The sequence below is a fragment of the Chenopodium album genome, chromosome 1 (genome assembly GCF_948465745.1).
Source record: "Chenopodium album chromosome 1, dcCheAlbu1.1, whole genome shotgun sequence".
Classification (NCBI taxonomy): domain Eukaryota; kingdom Viridiplantae; phylum Streptophyta; class Magnoliopsida; order Caryophyllales; family Amaranthaceae; genus Chenopodium; species Chenopodium album.
The window spans coordinates 6,013,504-6,036,768 of record NC_137834.1 but is presented as its reverse complement, the minus strand read 5'-3'; the positions used below and the strand labels follow the sequence as shown (position 1 = coordinate 6,036,768).

The 23,265-nt window shown below is 35.0% G+C and overlaps 1 protein-coding gene across 1 annotated transcript; it reads left to right on the top strand.

The window, feature by feature from the left end:
• Window positions 1-16,705: 16,705 nt before the first annotated feature.
• LOC145640055 (tryptophan aminotransferase-related protein 1-like) lies at window positions 16,706-22,462 on the top strand. The gene is made up of 5 exons (XM_081691386.1): window positions 16,706-16,833; window positions 18,455-18,788; window positions 20,734-21,014; window positions 21,462-21,799; window positions 21,883-22,462. Exons 1-5 carry the CDS (start codon window positions 16,706-16,708, stop codon window positions 22,059-22,061), a joined length of 1,260 nt encoding a protein of 419 aa, XP_081547512.1. The 3' UTR covers window positions 22,062-22,462.
• Window positions 22,463-23,265: the final 803 nt, after the last annotated feature.

Genomic DNA, 23,265 nt, shown 5'->3' with positions numbered 1-23,265 from the left:
TTGGTGAAATAATCCACAGCCACCAAGATGTAGCGCTTTCCGCCTGGAGCAGCCGTGTAAGGACCTAGAATGTCCATGCCCCATTTTGCAAACGGGATTGGGTTGTGGATGGCCTTCTGATCAGCAGCCGGACGGTGAATGAGTTTGCCAAATTTTTGGCACTTGTCACATTTCTTTACCAACTCCTTGGCGTCTGCCTCAAGAGTAGGCCAAAAATAATGTCGTCTGGCCCTGACGGCTAGGGACCTGCCACCTATATGGGAGGCGCAGAATCCCAAATGCAGGTCTTCGAGAACTTCCTTCCCCTTTTCAGGGGTGACACACTTCAACAGAGGTTTAAGAAACCCCGCCTTGAAGAGTTCTCCATTTTTCAACTCGAAGCTTGCAGCTCGCTTCTTCAGGACGGCTGCCTCCTATGGTGAATCAGGAAGTTACCGTTCGAAAGATAGGCCCGGATGCCATCCATCCAGGTAGAGCTTCGGTCTAGAATTCCAATGGGATCTTCATGGATGCTTCTCTTTTCAAGAACTTCCAAAAAGACATACCGAGGCGTATCATGGCAGGCGGAAGACACCAATTTTGACAATGCATCCGCCTGGTTGTTTTCCGACCTAGGCACTTGATTCAGCCGAAATTCCTCAAGTGCCCCGGCCTCTTCTTTGACTGCCCGAAGATATTTGATCATAGCCGGATGAGTAGCCTCGTAGCTTCCCTCATACTGGCTAACAACCAATTGGGAATCAGAGTAGGCGTCAATTTTCATGGCCCCTTCCGCCTTACACATGCGAATGCCGGCTAGCAGGGCTTCATATTCCGCCTCATTGTTAGAGGCCTGAAACTTGAAGCGTAATGCATACTCAAATTTGTCCCCTTCAGGAGACTCGTAGATTACGCCTGCACCACAGCCATTCTTTGTAGAGCTCCCGTCTACATACACTTTCCAAACCTGATCAAGATTATCCGGAGCCACCGGACGGGTCATTTCAACAATGAAGTCGGCAAACGCCTGACCTTTCACTGCCTTTCTTGGTTCGTAAGTGATTTCAAGACTTTGCATTTCAATAGCCCATTTCAACATTCTCCCGGATGAGTCCAAGGTAGACATTGGCCGTTTGAGTGGCTGGTCAGCGTAAATCACCACCGGATGTGCCAAAAAGTAAGGCTTCAGTTTTTTGAATGCCATATACAAAGCAAGGCCAAATTTTTCAACCATGGGGTACCGGAGTTCAGAATTTTTAAGAACATGGCTAATGAAGTAAACCGGGAGCTGCACGCCGTCTCGCTCAGCAAGGAGAAATGCACAGAGGGCATGATCTGAGACGGCTAAATACATGTACAACGTCTCCCTAGGTAAAGGACTGGCCAACCTAGGTAGAGAATGTAAATGCTCTTTCAACCTCTGGAATGTCGCCTCAGCATCCTCCCCCCATTCAAATCTGGTCTTCTTCCTGATTGCTTGGAAGAAGTAGAGGCACTTGTCGCCTGACCGACTGAGGAACCTCCCCAAGGCGGCCAGACAGCCGGTGAGTCTCTGCACTTCCTTGACAGAACGGGGTGACTTCATGTCTATCACCGCCTGTATCTTTTCAGGGTTAGCCTCTATCCCCCTTTGATCAATCAGGAATCCGAGAAACTTCCCAGACTCAACACCAAAGACGCATTTCTTAGGATTTAACATAACCTTATGCCGCCTGAGTGTGGTGAAGGTTTCTCGGAGATCAGCAAGGTGATCCTCCTGTAGCTTGGATTTGACTATCATGTCATCAATGTACGCCTCCACATTCCTCCCAATTTGATTAATGAAGACCGTATTAATCATCCGTTGGAAAATGGAAGGCGCATTTTTCAAGCCAAACGGCATCACAGTATAACAGAATAACCCCTGATCAGTGACGAAGGTCGTCTTCTCTTGATCCTTTTTCTACAGGGGTATCTGATGGAAGCCGGAGTAGGCATCCATAAAGCTCATCAAGGCGTGACCGGCTGTAGAATCGACTAGACTGTCGATCTTTGGAAGCGGGTAACTGTCCTTTGGACACGCCTTGTTGAGGTCTGTGTAATCAACACACATGCGCCAGGTCCCATTCGGTTTCATAACAAGGACCACATTGGCCACCCAGTCGGGAAAGTTGCAGGGCCGAATGAACCTGGCGTCTAGCAGCTTTTTGACTTCGGCAGCTGCCGCCTGACTTCTTTCCTCACCGTGGTTTCTTTTCTTTTGCCGGATGGGCTTCTTTTTGGGGTCCACGACGAGTTTGTAGACAACGAGATCCGGGCTAACGCCTGGCATCTCTTCCACTTCAAAGGCAAAAATGTCTTTAAATTCCTTCAGCAGAAGGTGCAAGCTTGCACCTAAGGTAGCATGAGCAACCGTCCCCACCTTTACAGTACGTTCTGGACGGCTGTCATCCAGAACGAGATCAATGTTTTCACCAGCCGGTTGGGGGCAGAGCTCATCTGACCGTTCACCGGTCAGTGATTGCTATTTTTTCTCTTTTTTCACCTCCACCAGAAGAGGTGCCTTTCTTTTCTTCCCGGCTGCTGGTGGGGCAGGCGCTGGGTCGGCATCCTTGACATTGTCAAGATCTATTGGTTCCTGGCCGTCTGGGGCCACAATGTCTCTGACGGCTGAGAGATAGCACTCTCGGGCCGTCTTCTGATCCCCATTCAGAGAACCAACAGTGTCGTCATCCCTCTCATACTTGATGAGCATGAGAGACGGGATGATTACTGTCTTGGCTACGTTGAGGGTTGGCCGGCCAAGGATAATGTTGTAGGCGGTCAACTCCTCAACGACCAAGAATCTGACGACAATTTGTCGTCCTTGGCCTCTCTCTCCCAGCCGGATGGGTAAGTCAATTATTCCGGCTGGGTAGACCATCCCACCCCCAAAACCAACCAAGGGGTGGGTGACCGGATGTATGCTGCTGACGTTGTATTTCAGCTTTTGCCAGCACCGGAGGCTGATGATGTCTGATGAGTGTAGACACCCATTTGTGTCTCCCCAAAACTAAACCCGGTGATGAGTACCTTTCACGTTGAATCATAATCAAATGAAACGAAAGTGTGGAAAGGTCTAGTGTTGCGGAAAGTTTTATTTCTTTTCTCTTCTCCCTGATTTTGAAAACTTTATTTTAAGAAAACAGTCAATCCAGTTTGGTTGGTCCATTATATGGGTCCAATAGTGGTGTAGTTGGATAGGGTTTGCAAAGACCTTTCCAACGATATATTATAAGCCCAATTCCGATGAATATTGAGGAAGTTATGGCCAATTTACTAAACTTGGCCCGGTTTGAGCTTTATGTACGGCCCAATGATCTAGGGGAGGGCCTATTATGATTTATCATTCCTAATGCAATTAGGAATGGTTTTAGTCTTCTAGAATCTTCTAGAAGGTTCTTTTCATTCCTAATTCAATTAGGACTTTTTAGAGTTTTAATCAAGATCAAATAGCATTTTCGAAGAAATTATATTATTTTATCTTCCAGTACGGTAAACTTATCAGATTTTCGAAAACGCGTTGAAATCCAGTTTGGCGTCCAACCCCAGGCCTTGGCGCCTGGAACCAGGCTTGGCGCCAGACGCTAGCCATTGGCGCCTGGCGCTAGCCACTGGTGCCTGGCGCCAACTAGCCAGGGTTGGCGCCAATACTGTTTTGTGATCTTCAGACTCTGTTTTGTTAAATTATCTTTTTTGGCTGATTTTCTCTATAAATATCGTATTCAAAACTCCGTTTTGATTCACCAATTCTCCTCATTCTTATGTATTCATCTACAATTCATTCATCATCTTTCATCAATTCTCAATAAACATTAATTCTTTAGCATTCAATTCTTTCTTGCTTTTTCATACAAAATTCCGCATTCACAAGATCTAGAAACACCTAGCCATATTCAAAGTTGTCTTCGCCCTAGACGTGAAAGGTTTTAATTTCTGAGGGTTTGGTCCCAAATCTCTATTTATTTAATTTAATTGTTTGATTTATTATATTTTCCTTGAAGTTACTAACGTGTGTATTTTGTTATTAGAAAGAGGTACGAAGTATCAAAGTAAGTACTTTAATTGATTTATTGATATTATGATGTAGAAATCATGTTTATATTGTTATTAGGATATTCCTAGTATCATGTCTAGGGTAACAAATATATTAAATATGATTGTTACGATGCTTCCTATGCTCTTCCTAATATTTATTCATGTTAGTATCATGTTAGGGTTAAAGACTTGATTTTTATTGCTTAGTGACATGCTATGGTTTGTTATTAATCTTGTTAGTACCATGCCTAGGATCTTGCTATTATTATGCTTTAACGTTGATATGATTATTTTAATTATGATTTATGATTATGATTTTATTATTGTTATTATTATTATTATTGTTATTATGATTTATTATGTTTCTTGATATATATTTATTTTTATTGCTTGATCACACCTCTTTATGCATGTTTAAAGGGAATTGGTACTTGTAATCACGCTTAATAAGATAATTAATAATCTTGTTTAGGGTTAATGTGATTATAATTCAAGTGATCGCCAATAATAGTTTATTTGTGCATTAAATCCAACCAACATAGATTAAACAGGTTTAGGGTTAATCCTATTGATTGTATGTTAATCAGAAAGCGCACATGAATACGAGCAGAATAAAGTAGAGGCCTATTATTAGGGCAGGTTCAATCTCTTTTAGGTTAGATTTGTACCATCATCCCCGAACCCTTATTTGGTTCATGACCTTATGGAGTTGACGATCTCTTGGATCGTTAAGGGGTGTAACCTTCATCCTATGAACGGTTTACAAGTTCCTTAAAAACTTGTTGGCGACTCTTTTGCTCTATCTTCTTCCCTTTTGGACGCCACCGTACTTTAGTGTATGATCACAGTGGGGTTCAAGCTAGTGGGATTTAAAGGCTTGAAATTATTCCCTACAATGAGCTGCCGGTGTCAATAAGGATTCTTCCAACCAGCTGGTTGGCAACCTTACATTCAATGACGACCGGGTCATCATGCGGACGGCGGACGCTACCCCTGTCCTTCTCAGTAATCAAGACGTCTGGGAAGGAGGTGCTTGCAGACGCCTGCTCATCCTCATCCTTGTCCATCTTTCGAAGATGGCTCTTGGTGCCCCGGATGGTAGGGCCACCACATGAGAACCCGCCTGCTATTGTATAGACCGGCTCCTTGTCGGTATCCGAGCTACTAGCAGGCTGGGGGGTAGTCTTGGAGGACTGACCCTTGTTTTTCTTTTTTGCCCCGGCTGGGGACTTAGAAATGTAGGACTTCAACAGCCCTTTGTTAGCCAGACGGTCCAACGCCCGCTGAAGACTGAAGCAGCCGTTAGTATCATGGCCGACCTCCTCATGGAACTGACAGAATTTATTTTTGTTTCGTGACTGGACAGAACTCTTCATAGGATTCGGCTTCTTAATGGACAGCCGGTCCTTTACCTCCATGAGGATGGAGTTACAGTCTTTATTAAACTCGTACTTGGGGACGTACGGTTTAAACTCTTTCTTTTTCTTCTGGGACGGCTGGTCAGAATCATTAACCGCCCAGATTTCTTTTCTTTTCTTGCTCTCTTCTTTATTTTTGGTCGGCTGAGCAGACCGGTTGTCTTTTTGTTTGTCGGACTTCTTGGAGTCCGACTGGTTACCAGGCGAGCAGAGGTCGGTAGCTTGAATGTAGCTTTCCGCCTCCCTCAGGGCCGCCTGTAAGGTGAAAGCCCCTTTTCTGACTAGGTCGAACTTAAAGGTCGACCCGTCTCTCAGACCCTTGAAAAAGTCTGTAAAAGCTACCTCATCAGAAAGTCCCTGAATCTGAATTCTGATCAGATTGAACCGCCTGACATATGAGCGCAACCCTTCTCTCTCTCCCTGCTTAACAGTGCTCAAATCAAGGCTTGTTTTCTTAGTAGGGATGTTCATTGAGAAGTTAGAAGCAAACAGGAAGGCGAGCTTCCTAAAACTATCGATGGACCCGGCTGGCAAATTACCAAACCATTGTTGGGCAATGCCCTTCAATGTAGTCGGGAAGCACCGACACCAAGTGGCATCATCCAACCCCTGCAGATACATGAGGTTGGTGTAAGCCATGAGGTGGTCTTCCGGATTGGTGGTACCATCATATGTACCAACCAATACATTCTTAACCTTGGCCGGCTGGGCCGCCTCGGTTATCTCCCGGGTGAACGCAGAAGGTTGTTCACCTAGGCGCAGCAGACGAAGCTGCCAGTCCAATGGCTGGACATTTGGATATGTCGCCTGACCTCCAAAGAGGGCCGGCTGCATGAAGTGAGGGGGATACTGTCCGTAAGCCTGAGTAGGCACATACGGTACAGCTCCAATCATGTGAGGGCCAGAATGGACGGTATTACCGCCTATCTGGCTCTCATGCAAGAAGGGTGCACTCCCTGCAGAAATGTTGTTGAAGCTGTCTGGAAAGTTCAACGTTGAAGCCGACTCAGACAACGATTGGTTTCTCTTCCGGTTTATGATCTCCCGGGCATCAAGAGTTGATTTTTTGCTTCCCACCGGCTGCTGAGTCCGGCGGGTGTTGTTGTTGTTCCTTTTAGGAAGGAGAATTTTTTACCAATCAATGGTCCCGGCTGCCTTCTCCTTTGGATGAGGAGTGGGCTGCCGGTCTCTGACTGACTTCCCCTTCTCTGGAGGAGTCTTCTTCGCCGACTGATCTTTACTTGGGCCAGCCTGGCTTTGGGTGATCAGCTCTTTAATTTCACCCTTGAAACTTGTCATGAATCTCATGAGTTCGTTTCGGGTGACAGGGGCTGATCCAGAGGCCGTTTGGGTTTCCCCTTCCGGCTGCCCAGAGGGTCGGCTTGGACCCGCCTTGAAGGCACCCCGCTCCAGAGTGTCTCTGGACCGGATGCGCTTGATTCTGAGGGAGCCGTCTTCGGCTGTAAAGGTTTCGACTTGAGGATCTTCATCCTCATGGTCTGTAAAGACTTCTGGGTCTTCGCCCAGACGGTTAGGGGGTGGTACAGACTCTTGAACCATCTTCGAGGTACTCTCCCCACAGACGGCGCCAAATGTTTTGGGTGTTTTTGTCCCTCGGGAGAGTTACAACACGAAGTCTGATCCAGCCGAGCTGTACCTGCAAAATAACGGAGATTCCGGGTGGTTGGAGCTCCGCCTCCGACGGTCAAGTTAGTAACTTGAAAAGGAATAAAGAGGACGGAAATTTAGGTTGGTATCTTCTCGGATTCCAAGCTCAGGTGTTTCTCTGATGTGAGAGAATGCAAGTGTAATAAATGGTAAAAACGTGCCCTCAAAAAGAGGGACATCTCCCTATTTATAGGGTCTTTGGGATTTGTGCCCCTGATTAGGTCACTGAACCCTAATCATTGGTGGGTTGCGCCGCTTTGCGGCTTTCTCAGGATTTGGGCCTGAAGGCCGCCTTTTTCCCTTAATTTCTGGAGTGACACGTGTCGAGCAGGGATTGGTCCACTTTGGGCCATCCATAGGCTGACACGTGTCATCCTCTGATTGGACCACGTGGCAGGGTAAAATAACCCTAAACATAAGGCATAGGCTATTGATAGTAGATGATTTCTGTTTTATGGTTCAATGATGTTACTAATTGCTCTTATGCTAGGTTCTCTATCAGCTGTTTAATGGTCTTTTTCAACTTCATTTGTTGTAAAGATTGTGTGTGTGTGTGTGTGTGTGTGTGTGTGTGTGTGTGTGCACGCGCGCGTGTTGCAATGGCTGTATAATCAGTTAGTTTGGAAATGCTTTAAATGCAAAATGATACTACACTCTTGGCAAGGTTCAGTTTTGAATTCATCATAAAACTATTCCCATTATTAGACAAACTCTCTTAAGCTTTCTAATGGACAACACGAAAGCTTAAAAATTTATAGGCCTACTTTACAGATTTATATATGTGCATTGTACATAATTAATTGCCTAGATTAAAGTATAATATCCGTGTTATTGTCTCAAATCGATTATGAAGCTTGAGCCTATATTGTGTTACTAATTTATAATTTGTATTTTTTTTTTTTTTTTTTTTTTTTTGAAGATTGGAAAAGGCAATGTAGGTACAACAAGAGAATAGGCCGGGACACTTGAGCATCAAAACAAGTGACTATATTGTCTATAAGGCCATCATCTATTTATTTTAGTTTTTAGTCTTATATTAGTGATGTATTTATTTAAGGACAAGCTATTATAATATGCGACGTTTTTTTTTTTCTTGATTATGTTTTTAATTGTGTTGATGTTTTCTTTTTATAAATTTGGTAATTAACTACGTACTCTTATTATGTTTGATTAATAATTGTTTTTTTTTTATTTTTTTTAAATCTAGTTATTTACAATATTTGTTTATTTTAATTTTTATGTTATTATTTTAATTTATGATAAATTTTAATAACTATAATATATGTATGATGATGGTATATAATTTAATAAAAGAAAAAAAAGCTTAAAAAAAAATTCTAAACGCTTTTTAATGTCTACATATTTGCACATTTTCAAATTTAAAAGAGTTTCCCGCCATACCATAGGCTGACACGAATAAACGCAAGACAACAAAAAGCGTCGCTAAATTTGATTATGTGGACAGGAAAAAGCGTCGCTAAAAAAACTACACATTTGGGATAATGCGCGAAATACGTAATTTTCGACGCTTCGTATATTATTTTGGACACTAAAAGGCGTCGAGAATCTCGACGCTTTTTTGTGTCCTTGAAAAATCTTCGACTCACGGATTTTCGACGCTTTTTTGCAGCGTCGACAAATAATTTTTCGACGCTTTTTAGCGTCGAAAAAAGGCCTAAAAAGCGTCACGAAAACACGCTTTTTGTAGTAATGATTTCTACAAGTATATTATATATCTAGCTCATATTTGATTTTGACTAGAAAAAGTTCTTAGACTCTATTCTCTTCAATTGATTTGAACCAGCTTGAACTAAATTAGAAAAATAGAAATAAATATTCTCACCTTTGCGTTATCTAACAATAACAATCCTAGAGAGTGAGGGATACCTCAAGTGATTATTAGAGTTTCCTTCCCGATTTCAGAAGATTCTGGCCTGGGATAGATTCTCATCCTCGCCCTTGTGACTCTCTAAACACACACACACAAAAAAAAACCCACTTTTTGATTATTACGAGACAATCTTACCTTTGCATGTCATCTTCTTTCAATAGACCTTGAGTTGTTAGTGATCGATTTTTGTTGGTTATATGCCACGTGTCAAAATTTAATGGGTTTATTTCACCTTTTTAATTAAAAAAAACAGAAAAAAATAAAAGAAACCCAGCCACCACTACAAAAAATTATTAGCAGTTTTGCAACAGCCAAAATTTGTCGCTAAAATAAGTAAAACCGTCGCAAAATTACATTTTTACGTCAGTTTGAATGTCGCAAAAAACAATTACGGCTGTTTTATTAATTTCAACGACAGTTTTTAATGTTGTCGCAAAAAATAAGCTTACGATAGCTTAGAGCCGTCGTAAATTACGACGGCCTATAAAACTGTCGCAAAAACCCGTTTTAGCGACGGCCAGCCGTCGCAAACAATAAAAAAAAAGAAATCTTTACACCCCAGTTGTAGCAGCCCGACTTCAACCCCTTCGCTCACAGTAATCCTCACCCACCACGACCAGAAACCATACAAAACCAACACCTAACGTCACTATAAACACGAAGTTAACCCAAAGCACACAATTTTTCACAACATAAAACAGTAGATCTGGAAAAAAAACAAAATTGTTATACATAGTAACTAAAATAAACACACAATAGCAAAAATATGAACATAATTTTAAAAACAAAAACAGAAAATAAACACATTAAACATACATAGTAGCGAAAATAAGAACAAAATAGCAAAAGTAAGAACAAGAAACTTTAAAAACTACGATGTTTGATATTTGTTATTTGATATTAATAAACCAAAACAGATGAAAATTACTTTTTATTTCCTGAATTTTTCTTGTTTATATTTGATATTTTATTATTATTTTAATTTAGGAAAATTTGTCTGGAAGGGACTTATATCTTCACTCTTTTGTATGGAAGGACCTTATATGTTCAAAGTGGTGTAAAAGGACCTTATAAGTATGTTTTGTTGTCTAGAGGGACCTTGACGCCGGATTCCGGTGTTTGACTTTTTTACTCCGGCGTTGACCAGTCCATGACTATCACGTGACTTAAAAAAATCACTCTCCCTTTTATTTTTTTCCCTTTTCCCTCCAATTCACATTCTCTCTCTTCTGTTCCCCTAAATTTTTCCCCAAATTTTTCCTGATCAGAGTTCTATGAACACCTTCCTTGCTCCTCATCATCTTGTTCTTCAAGTTCTCATGTTCATCAATCGACCTTCTCTTCTCATTTTCCATACAAGCCACCTTAGCCTGCAAAACATTCATATATGTAGCCAATCTTTGTTTTTCAGACAATAGAACATTAGTTACATCCTTCTGCCACTCCAAAATATCTTCATCAACAACCCATTCTAAGTTGTCACAACCCTTCTCCCCTGTCTCGAAATTATTAAATTTGCAAGCTTTAAACCTTCTGCCTGGATTTTCATGAGTCCATGAAGTCCTTTGCGCAAGAGGAAGACCACAATTGCACTTTGATAACTTCCTTTTAGTCGAAACATCCTTCAACAACCAAAATAACATGATTTCAAAACCAATTGAGTTATAAACCCTAATTTCCAAACAACTAAACTTAGGCTTAAAACAATGGGATTGGGAAAAAAACGTAAGAATTGTTCTCACCTGATGCGAAAAAGGACTTAATAGAACGCTGCATGCTTGTATTTCTTCGAAAATTAAGGAAATCCAGCTTATTTCGTGAGGAGAGAGAAACAATTTCGGGAAAAATTTAGGGGGAACATAAGAGAGAGAATGTGAATTGGAGGGAAAAGGGAAAAAAATAAGAGGGAGGGTGATTTTTTTAAAGTCACGTGACTGGTCAACGCCGGAGTAAAAAAGTCAAACACCGGAATCCGGCGTCAAGGTCCCTCTAGACAACAAAACATACTTATCAGGTCCTTTTAGACAACTTTGAACATATAAGGTCCTTCCAGACAAAAGAGTGAAGATATAAGCCCCTTCGTTCTAGAGTTCCAGACAAATTTTCCTTTAATTTATTTTTGCTATTTTGGTTTATTTTGTTTCAAAATAGCAAAAATTAATGTTGTCGCTATTTTGAAACAAATAAATCCATTAATAAAAAACCATCAAACATCTACAAATGAAATCTAAATTAACAAGTACATAAAATTGAATCAAATTAGGGTTTCTTTCATCAAAACTACGTACTGTCATTCTTTAGTTATCTCGTTAAATGAACTAACTTAACATTTAGTTTTCTATTATTATTGGATTTTTTTTTTTTATTATGCATGGGTCTAGGGAAAACAACTTTACGAGTCAACAACGTTATTTTTTTCATAATTTAACAAGTGTCGTGTACTCTCATGGTTAAGAATGTGTTACCAATAATCCGACTTTATAGTTTATAGTGTATTATTTGAGTTATGCGCGTGCGAAATTACTTGAAAAACTATTTTATGTTTGCATGTCAATATTATGTTATTAACAATATCTATTATTATCATTCTCAGCTCATTGCTATAAAATTATGTATGTAGTCATTTGTTATATTATTATCGATTCTACCCCACTCAACTCACCGATTCAAAGTAGAATCCCGATTCTGATAACTTTGGTCAAATGCCCTGGAATAAGGTCTCTAAGAGTCCTAATAGAATACCATTGATCATACCAGAAAGAAACCTTAGAGTTTTGGCCAACTACCCAAGTAGCTGAAGAAGAAAACAACTTCATTCCACCCTTTCCCCATGTCTTGCCAGATGTGGGAGCCAAGTTTGAAAGATTTAGGAGTTTGAAGGATAGCACTATTAATTGATCATTGTCATTTTTTCAACATGTATGTGATTCACCGCTATGAATATGCTCTTGCTAATGAAAGAATGAATTAGTCAATAAGATATGCATGATATATTAGATTAGAGAATCATTCAAAAATTTCAAGTATAAGTACACTAAAGCATAAGGTACATAAATAACATAATGTTTAATTAAGCATATGGTTGACATTTAGACAAGACTATTCATCAATCCGATCACTAAAACTAGGTAATTAATGTATTCTAGCGAATATAGTGTTAATTATCATTTACGTACGACCAAGGAAGATATTCTTAATGCATGTTATTACGTAGTAACATGCATGTATGGTTCCATGCAATGTATAGAGTCAATTATCAATCATTTATCATCGCCATGTTATGATTAGAATTGAATTTAGACCACAGATTGACTTCTTTTTTTTTTTTTTTTTTTTGAGGAAATACATAAAAATATATTAAATAATAGCTTTATTTGTATATCTAGAGTACTAGATGCATACTTTAGCTCAAAGTATTTTTTTTAAAAAAGAAAATTATTTATATATTCATTATGATGAAAATTAACACTCAAAGTCATTAACTCTTGATGTATGTCAATAATATACAATCATAAACACTGACTGATTGATAAATTACAATTTTTAACACAAGAAAAGTAATAAAATTAAAGTTGAATATTCAGATTAGCATAGGATTTAAGACATTAGTAGCAGGAATGTGTGTATATATGTGTGTAAAATGTAGCTAGATGTTGTTAATACCCTCACAAAAATTAATTATTATTTATTGTTAGATTATCAAATAATTGTTAATTAAGTGACATAGCATCTACTTTAATTGGAACGATGAGCAAATAAAATCAATCAAATATATGACCCAAAGAGAAACTATCATGCTACAATTATACGTATTATTACTTAATTGATTGATGAATAATTATTATATATTTAATCTGTTGTAAATGAGGAATTGACCTAATTAAATGAATTAATTAGCCCCTTATAAATAACCAGATCTCCGTACACGAAAAATAACAAAAATAAAATTAACTACATACAACAAATAATAAACCAATCAACAATATACGACAAAAATATTTTGGAAAAGATGCATTATTGTCGCTATCTGCTAAAGTTGCTAATTATATTTTCTCATCTTTATCTACTAATAATAGATTGCTACGTGTCGTTAGAGCCCTTTAAAACATGTCGATTGGCTAAGGGACAGTATAACATTAATTCAGAACATCCAGTATAATTGGAAATATAAGCGAATAAGATCACTCAATATATAGTACAACGAAATTATAAACCTTTTGGCGCTCAATCAATATTTGCACACTTGAATGTGTAACCTAACCGCGGGTATGATGTACAAGCTGATAATTATGTACTTATTGCAATTGACATAAGACATATTGTTAATTATTAAGAGTAGTCTTGAACACATAATTATTGTGACATGATAAATAATGATCTATATAATTGGTTTGAATATAAATGTCTAACCTTTGAAGTCAAGCGCGTTTAGTTCACAAGATTTTCAATTATTTGAACTTAAGCAAACCTACATGAACTTATCTAAATTTATTATAACATTTGATCGAACTAACTTTTATAGAACTTAGAAGTAATTTGAACATGTTTTAGTTCTAAATTAATCATCTATTAGTCCTTATCAGAATTAATATGAGCTCGTCACTTTATCGAACTTTAGTTAACATTCTTCTTAATCAGTCAATTTTATTTTTTTTATTGAAGAAAACAATCATATAGAAGAAAGAAAAGTTTGTTAAAAAAGAATCAATTAAGAAAGTTACTTTGATGTATAAAATGGAAACAATAAACATGTATTTGTCCACTTATAACAATATAATTTCAAACATGATTAATTATGATTTACAAGATAACAAGACCCATGCATGATTATTAAAAATAGAGTACTCCGTATCACAATTCAAACAAGATGAAACCAGAAAATAAACTCATAGTTTTTGAAAATTGAAATTATTGCTATTATTAGCTAAAGTATTCTAATTTGTTCCTATTTAATTAATAGATTTATTTATTTGGGGTTTCAAAAAAAAATTAATAGATTTATTTATTTGGGGTTTAGAAATAAATGTGACTTGTCCGAGAGAGGCTCGCAAAAGCAAAGGGTTTTTTGTTCACACAATTCAGCCTAGATGATTTTTGTTCCTATGTTCATTTCATTTTCTTCTTATCTAAGGCCATGTTCACTTCAGCTTAAAAAAAAATAATAGTAAGTAAAAATAATTTCAATTCAGTAAAAATAAGTTTAGTCCAGTAAAAATAAGTTTAGTCCAGTAAAAATAATTTAAGCTCAGTAAAAATAAGTTCAGTTTAGTAAAATTCAGTATCTTTAAAGAAGAAATAAAATAGAAAATCAGTAAAAATAATTTCAGTTCAGCTAAAGTAATTTCAGTTCAGTAAAATTAATTTCATTTTTAAAAAAAATAATTTAATTTCAGCAAAAATAATTCCAGTTCATTAAAAATAATTTACGTTCGGCAAATATAATTTCAGTTCAGTAAAAATAATTTCAGTTCGGTAAAAATAAGGTGAAGTGAACGGAGCCTAATTTTCATATTTGACTAAACGTTGACCTAATCCGTATACTAATTTATACTATATTAATTTATCAAATGAGATATCATTAAATTCGTATTACAATAATGCACTTTTCAAATATGAAATTTTCATAATTTTTTAAAAAAACTAAAATCACAGATATTCGATGATAAATAAACACAAATAAAAAGATAATATTTTAGATATGATTAGGTCGGATTAAAACTGAAATAAGTTGAACTGAACATAGCCTTAGGGCCTGTTCACATTTACTTAATTTCAGTTCAGTTCAGTTCAGCTCCAATCAGTTCAATTCAGTTCAGTAAATGTGAACAAACCCTTACTCTTTACCCACCTCACCCTCTTGACTATTGAGTCTACTAGCTAGTGTATTGAACTATTGATCATCCATCAAATCCTTCAATAAAAATTAATTTTTATTATTTCTCAATTATAAGCAAAATAGAAATTCACAAATTTTTTTTTGGCTTTGAGAATCATTGAAATCCTATGTTGATATTAGATAAGGGCGACTTCAATTGTAAGGTCCTGTTCACTTCACCTTAAAAAAAATAATATTCAGTGAAAATAATTTCAGTTCAATAAAATTAATTTCAATTCAGTAAAAATAAGTTCAGTTCGGTAAAGATAGTTTCAGTTCAGTTAAAACTTAAAGAAGAAGTATAATAGAAAATCAATAACAATAATTTCAGTTCATCAAAAATAATTTAAGTTCAATAAAATTAATTTCACTAAAAATAATTTAATGACCGAATTTCAGCAAGAATAAGGTGAATTGAACGAGGCCTAAATGTTAAGGATTTGCTTGCAATAACAATAATATGTAAATCTACAATCTACAATAAAAACTTCAATGATAAATGGTAAGGATTTGCTTGCAATAAAAATAATATTATGTAAATCAACAATCTATAATAATATGTGGATTTGCTTGCAACTTCAATGGTATATGTTAAGGGGTACTAAGATTTTTGTAAATTAGGTCGACATCACAGCCTTCCCCTTGTCTTTTATATTTTTATAACACAAAATTAAAATATATGTACAAAGTATATATTGTATATACTATTTTAAACTATATGTAAAAGTATTCCAATAAATAAGAAATTAGTAAGTATGATATTAATATCAAAATGCCAGACTTAGCCAATGTTCATAAAATATGATCACAATCAATATATCATATAGTTTGGATAGAAAATAGAAATCCCTTCAAATATCTAGATTTTTTTTGTGTTCATTGTAAAGTTGTAATTTTAATTAGTAGGAATAAGCTTCTATAACTAAGACCTTGTTTACTTCATCACCTTTAAAAAATATTCAGTAAAAATAATAGTTGAGTAAAAATAATTTCAATTAAGTAAAAATCAGTAAACTTAAAAGAAGAAATATACTAGAAAATCAGTGAAAATAATTTAGTTCAGTAAAATAATTTCAGTTCAGCAAAAATCAATAACTCTAAATAAGAAATATAATAGAGAAACAGTTAAATAGTTTAGTTATACAAAATATATTTAAGTTCAATAAAATTAATTTAAGTTCAACAATAATAATTTAAGTTCAGTAAAATTAATTTCAATTTAGCAAAAATAAGATAAAGTGAACGAGACCTTAGCAAATACTTATTAATATAAACATACCCATCACTTTATTTTTTTTTATTTTTTTTATTTTTTGAACCAATCACTTTAATTTTTTGACACAACTTCATCCAAAATATCACATAAAAATGCAGGAAATCTTCTATTTTAGGTACTAAATAATATCAGTAAAAGCACTATAAAAAAATTATTTAATGTGGTCAAATCTCCCACTGATCTCATTCACACTTAACCAAAAACAGTTTCCTCAAATACTTCACAGCTTTGCACTATCATCATGATTTACATGCCAGATCACAATATGTAAAAATATCACGTGGGATTTGATGAAAAGATTAATAAAATTACTAAAAAGAAACTCATCAAACATGAAATAATTTTAATTGAATAAATTTAGAAAGAAAATGTAAAATATCCAAAAATAAAAATTGAGTACTACCAAAGTATAGTAAGTTGGTGATTTATTAAATAATACTCTTGTCACACTTTTTTCCCCTATAAATAGGCTGAACCCAAGGTTCTTAGAATCAACACAAAACTCATTTTGAGTCCTAAATAATAATATAGAGAGAGAAAATATGTGTCTTACTGAGGGAAAGCAGAAAACTAATACTACTAATGGCAACGGTAATTGCAATAATGGTAACGGTGTTGTTAAAAGTAATGGTTATTGCAATGCCAACGATGTTGTCATTAGCCTTGATCGGTTAGTTTAATTTCTTTGTTCATATGTTTTTTTTTTTTTTTTTTTTTTTTTTTTTGAGTTATGGTAACATCACTTGACAATTTCTTGTCAATATATACCAATAACACATATCTATGTTTGTTATTCAAAAGGAGAAATTTTAAGTAATTTGGTACCGATTTTACCATGCATGCATACATGAGTTTTTTTTTTTTTTTTTTTTTTTTTTTTTTTTTTTTTTTTTTTTTTTTTTTTTTTTGTGTGTGTGGGTGTGTTTTTTTTTCCCTTCTGTGAGAGTGGAAGAGTAATGGGTGCACCAACGGGAATTTATTTTCCGTGATATATATATATTTTTGAAAAAACCATCTTAAATTAATCATTCGAGTTCAAAATTGATTTTTTTAAAATCAATTACTTCAATACTGAATTAATGTAATCCTTTTAGCCCGCAAAATTTCTTCCGTTATAAAAATCACATGGAGCACCCTTTTTTTTTTTTTTTTTTTTTTTTTTTTGTGTGTGTGTGTATTTGGTTGTGTATCAAACACAAAAGCCACCTTTTTTTTCTTTACATATAATGTATTCCGTAACTATATATATATATATATATATATATATATATATATATATATATATATATATATATATATATATATATATATATATATATATATATATATATATATATATATATATATATATATATATATATATATATATATATATATATATATATATATATATATATATATATATATATATATATATATATATATATATATATAGAATGCGTTTTATTCACCCCATTTATATTAATTTAAATTAATCTTATCTTATCTTACGCAAATTATTTTAGTTGTAAATCAAATTTGGATAATCTTTATCAAAACTATATTAAGGATTTCTTTTTTGGGGACATGCATATCATCCTCTTCAAATTACTCTGGACACCATTCTAGTGACATGCATTGGATAAAAATTAATCTGTAGAGATTCTACAAGAAAATTAGCTCAATGCATGCATGAAAGGGAAATTAACAAAATTGAACTTTTTACAGAAATGATTTCTATCGAATGCAAATTAAAAGAAATCATTTTCTCCAATTGATCGAAATATTATCTCTTTTCTTTTCTTATCTGTTTTTCTTTTAGAAATTAGAATGCATGCATTATTGTTTAGCCATCCTTTGTGCATAATCTATGTACTTCCATTTTATAACTATACATCAAAAAATATTAAATACTTGTACCAAAATACTTCGTACAAAAAATAAATATTAAATATTTAAGTACTCCATTTGTTTTTTAAACTTTTGGACCGTTTCTTAGAATTATTTTCGCTATATTCTCTTTTTTTTTTTAAAGAAATTCTATTACTTTACCTAACTTGACCCATCTAGTTAATTTAGTTTTCTTATACTAGCTTGGATTTTTTTTTATTGCAACTTTGGAATATTTTATATCTCTCAAATAATACCCAAAAGTTGCAAGTAAAAAAAAAAAAAAAAAAAAAAAAAAAAAAAAAAAAAAAATCGGAGGTAGTATTACACTATCACATGTAAATATAATTTTTTTTTTTTTAATTTTTTTTTTACTCATCACCAATATGTTTTATTCATTTAATTTTTGTTTCGGAATACAGAGGTGATCCAAAGATCTACTACACATTTTGGAAGAACGTGGATGATAAGTGCAAAGTGACCATTAAGGCATCGGACCTTATGAGTTACTTTGCTGATTTCGACGAGGGTGGCGTCTTCTACCAGCTGCCCGAGTTTAGTGAAGCCGTGCACCAGGTGCACCGCGTGGTGGGGAATGCTGTGACCGAAGGCCGGTACATCATTGGAGGAACAGGATCATCTCAATTGTTCTCCGTAGCCCTTCGTGCCTTAGCATCCACCGTGAACGTAACACCAAATAATAATACCAAGAAGAAAATGCAAATTCCCGTTGTTTGTGCTGAGCCCTATTACTCGGTAACTTTTTTTTCCTCCGATTATTATTTTATCACGGTAAAAGTAAATAGGTAACATTTATTCTAGGTGCATAAAATAATTTACGACATTAATTTTATAATATTAACCCATAATATGAGAACTCGAACATGCAATCCGTGTGTTTATTAGAGGTAGGAGTTATACCACATATTAGTTAATCAAATTTTTTACATACACTCCAATAATTCATAGAATCGAATGAAATTAATTAGCTTGATCTGTCAAATAATAGTGAAGTGATTACCAATTTTAATAGTAATTAAATTATATGGTAGCGAGAATATAGGTTGTGTCAAATGCTAATTACGAATTGTGTGGTTTATTTTACGTGTTACAAGCCGTGTCTGTTGCTGCTACCTTTGCTTACTTAATTCTAAACATTTGCATGTAACATGTTTCAATTTCTTCCAACTTAATTAATTTTGGCATCCATATAATAAAGAAAAAGAACATAAATTTAATTTACTCAACTTTTCTATGATTTATTTATTCTCAATTAATTTTCTAATTTTTTTTTTTTTAAAAAAAAAAAAAAAAAAAAAAAAAAAAAAAAAAAAAAAAACAAGTTGCAAGAATTCTTTAAATTATTTTTCACTCCACAATCATGCAAGATAATATTGTTTGATTGGATCCCATCCTTCTTTATTTATCCCTTTATTCTTTTTCACCATCTTTTCCCTAAATTTTTTAATTTATACATTAATAATTATCAAAAAATAGGAAAAGGCTGTCAAATGTTTAGAATTAAGTAATGGTTAACATGTTAAGTGCTTCAAAAAGCAATTTATCTTCGATGGGTCCTCTAAAAAAAATATTATTACAATGCAACTATATATATATATAACTCATATTATTACATATATACTCAATTGTGGAAGCCACGCATTTAATGTGTTAATATAATGTAGAATGGACCGACAATATATACTACGAATATTTAGTCCATACGAAAAGTGGAAACATTTATGTTTGAAATTATATGTTGAAGATTGAAAGACCAAATAAAGCTAAGAGAATATCGTTAATTATGAAAGTTTACTTAAATTAACACATGCAAAATTAGATTTATGCTCTCCATATGAACAACCATGAGCACATGGTCATGTGTATAATTAGATGAAGCATTGATGATGATCATGTTGAATTGGCCGGTCGAACAACCCACTTTATTTCATGTTATTTCAAATTATGATTTTTGCCATTTTGATAACAAGAAAATAAGGCAATTACAACTTAATCATATTCATCCGATAATATAGATTTAATCAATTAATAATATACTGAAATAACGTTGTCTAAATTATATTGAAGCTAAGTGACTATACATGTAAGTAAGATTGATACTATAATTGTTACTCCCTCCGTTTTTAAATACTTGCTTCATTTCTCCATACGCGGAATTTTAGGAGAAATGGGAGAAAATAATAATATATGGAGGTAGTGGGGTAAGTGGAAGAACAAAAAATTGTAAAAAGCAAAAGTAGTGGAGAGGATTGGAGGAGATAAAATATGTGGTGGGTCCACTAGGTGAGAGAAATTAGTTAAATATTGTAAAAGCTTTCCAAATAAGGAAATGGCGCAAGTATTTAAAAACGGCCGAAAAAGGAAAGTGGAGCAAGTATTAAAAAACGAAGGGAGTAATTAAGTATTTTCAATGATTGCGACTAATTTATGTTTGCCTTGTTTTTTTAAGGTAGCTAGAATGGGCTGAACTGAGCTTATTTTTACTGAACTGAAATTATTTTTACTTAATATTATGTTTTTTTAAGGTGAAGTGAACATGGCCTTAGTACGTAACCACGCCCTTATGATAATACGTGCATGCATGTTGGCTTAATCCTAGGGTATAAGATAATTAAGGTCATACATACACTACTCATAAAATGATATTTGATGACAAGTTTCTCTTTCTCTTGCTTGGCAGTGCTATGAGGAGGCATTAGAGGAAGAGAAATCGGAGATATACAAATGGCAGGGAGATGCTAACACTTTCGACGAGGAAGGCCCCTACATTGAAGTGGTGACAACTCCAAACAACCCGGATGGTAGGCTCCGTGAGCCGGTGGTCAAGAAGGAAGGTGGGATGGTGATATGCGACCTTGCTTACTACTGGCCACAGTATACACCCATCACTGCTCCTGCTGATTATGATGTTATGTTGTTCACCTTGTCTAAGGCCACTGGCCATGCTGGTTCCCGTGTTGGGTAAGCGTCTAAATTAATCTCAACTTTTATCAACTCTAAACTTTCATTAGATTATGCTATGCAAATATGATTAATAATTTCAAATGTGTCATATATCAATTCTTACATGTATATTAGGTCAGTGTACACGAGACTTGAGTTCAAATTACGTGTATGCATCAATCAACTTTTGTGGCTCCTTATACATAAATATATATGTTTAAATGGGGAAAAGGTTAATAATCTGTACAAACCGTGCTAAGTAATACTGTAGTAAACAAATAGAGAATTTAATTCTTGGAGTGCTTAGAATAAGGGGAATGATCTGTTCGTGGATAGATACATTTTAAAAAAAAGATGTGTAAATATAACTAATTGATGATCTAAATTGTATGTCATGAAGCCTAAAAAAACAAAAAATTGTATGTGGAATATTAACTAAAATTGTGATTATGGTTTATATTGAAGGTGGGCAATTGTGAAGGACAAAGAAATTGCAATGAGGATGATAAAACTAATGTTATTGGTGACCATTGGAACTTGCCATGAAGGGCAACTTCGAGCAGCAAAGATACTCGAGTTTGTTGCTAATAGCTATGAGCACCTTGCCAATGGTAAGCTTTCTAAAGGTAACCCTGAGGTGATAGAGCAACCATTAGAAAAGTTTTTTGAGTTCAGCCACCGTATGTTGGCTGAGCGCTGGACAAGACTCAGAGCTGCCATCAAACGTTGCGGTGCCTTCAACTTGCCAGAGTACTCCCCACAGTATTGCAAGTTCATGAACAAGACCTCTCATCCCAATCCAGGTATAAGCATACTATATGATTTTTGTTGTGCTGTTTGTTTGCCTAATATTTGTCATTAACTCGCGTCTTCTGCTTGATTGCAGCATATGCATGGATGGAGTTGAAAACAGGTGAAGATGCCGAAAAGCTGATGAATGAGCTAAAGATCAGAGCAAGGGCAGGGCCAAAGTTTGGAGTCTCCTCAAAGTACATAAGGGTTAGCATGCTAGAGAGCGATGACACCTTCAACCAGTTCCTGGAGAGGCTCTCTACTCTTGAGTAGACAACTAGCTAGAAATATATCAGCAGTATTTCTAGTAGAAATAAAGGCAAACTTAAGAATAAAGAGTGACTAGAGGCTCTAGTAGGTATGTTTTCGCGTATGTCCCCCCTAGTACAGGAAGCGTTTGCAATGACTACAATCTTGTCAAAGCCATATAAATAGAAAGATGCACTCTTGATGATGTATAAGAAAAAATATATTAGTATACAAGATCAAAGGTTCGGTGCATATCTTTAATGGCGGTAAAAATTGTAGTCATTGTAAAATAGTCGTAGAAGTATGATCATCCTGCAGTATATAGCGGTGATGTTTGGTTTTAGCATGGTGGTCGAGTATGATGTAGTGTGTGTTGTTTATTGTAAGACTTAATGTTCGGTTTTATTCAAGGTTTTCTATCTTCTAGTCAATATGTTTCGTTAAGCTCCTTTGATCAGCATATTTGGATTCTTTCATCTGATAGATTCTCTACAATGAAGTCACTGAAATTGTTGTTATTATCATTATAAAAGCATCTATCCTTCTTCGAAATTTGCTACATGATTAAGAAAAAGCCATTGTGGAAACCGTTTCAATTACTTGCAAACTAGCCATTATTAGCCTCATTATTCTCATATACTTGTCTATAAAGGATACTAGTTCGACGATTTCAAAGACGTTGGAGTAACATTAATGTTTGATATCACCGATGATTCATTTGGATTCATTTTCCTGTCCAAATCTGAATCATCCTTAAGGTGATACAACCATTAAACTGTAAATTTTGTGCTCACAATACTATGGTTAAAGATTACGAAATTTCTCCAAAGTCTTGGCGAAAATCTCCCAACAGAAATGGGCTGGGGGAAAGGCACTGTCAAGCGTATAAGTCTTAAAACGAAAGATATCAAGGCCTCTTAAGGAAGATTGGCATCCAAGATCAACATCACTAACAGCCAACACTCTGTTACATATAAACAAACCCTTGACTACATGATTTCATATTATTCGCCACTTAGGATATCAATACACTATTACTCGATATTCCAATGCAATGTTATTTGGCGAACACAAATGCAAAACTATCTCGTCAATATGTGTACTTGACCTTAAGTAACAGTTGAAAGGATATAGGATAGAAAGGTGATTGTGATTCTAGTTTTTAAATGGAACTCTAAACTTGGGAAGTATTGATTCAATTCATTTCAAAATATCAATCTTCTGAAAT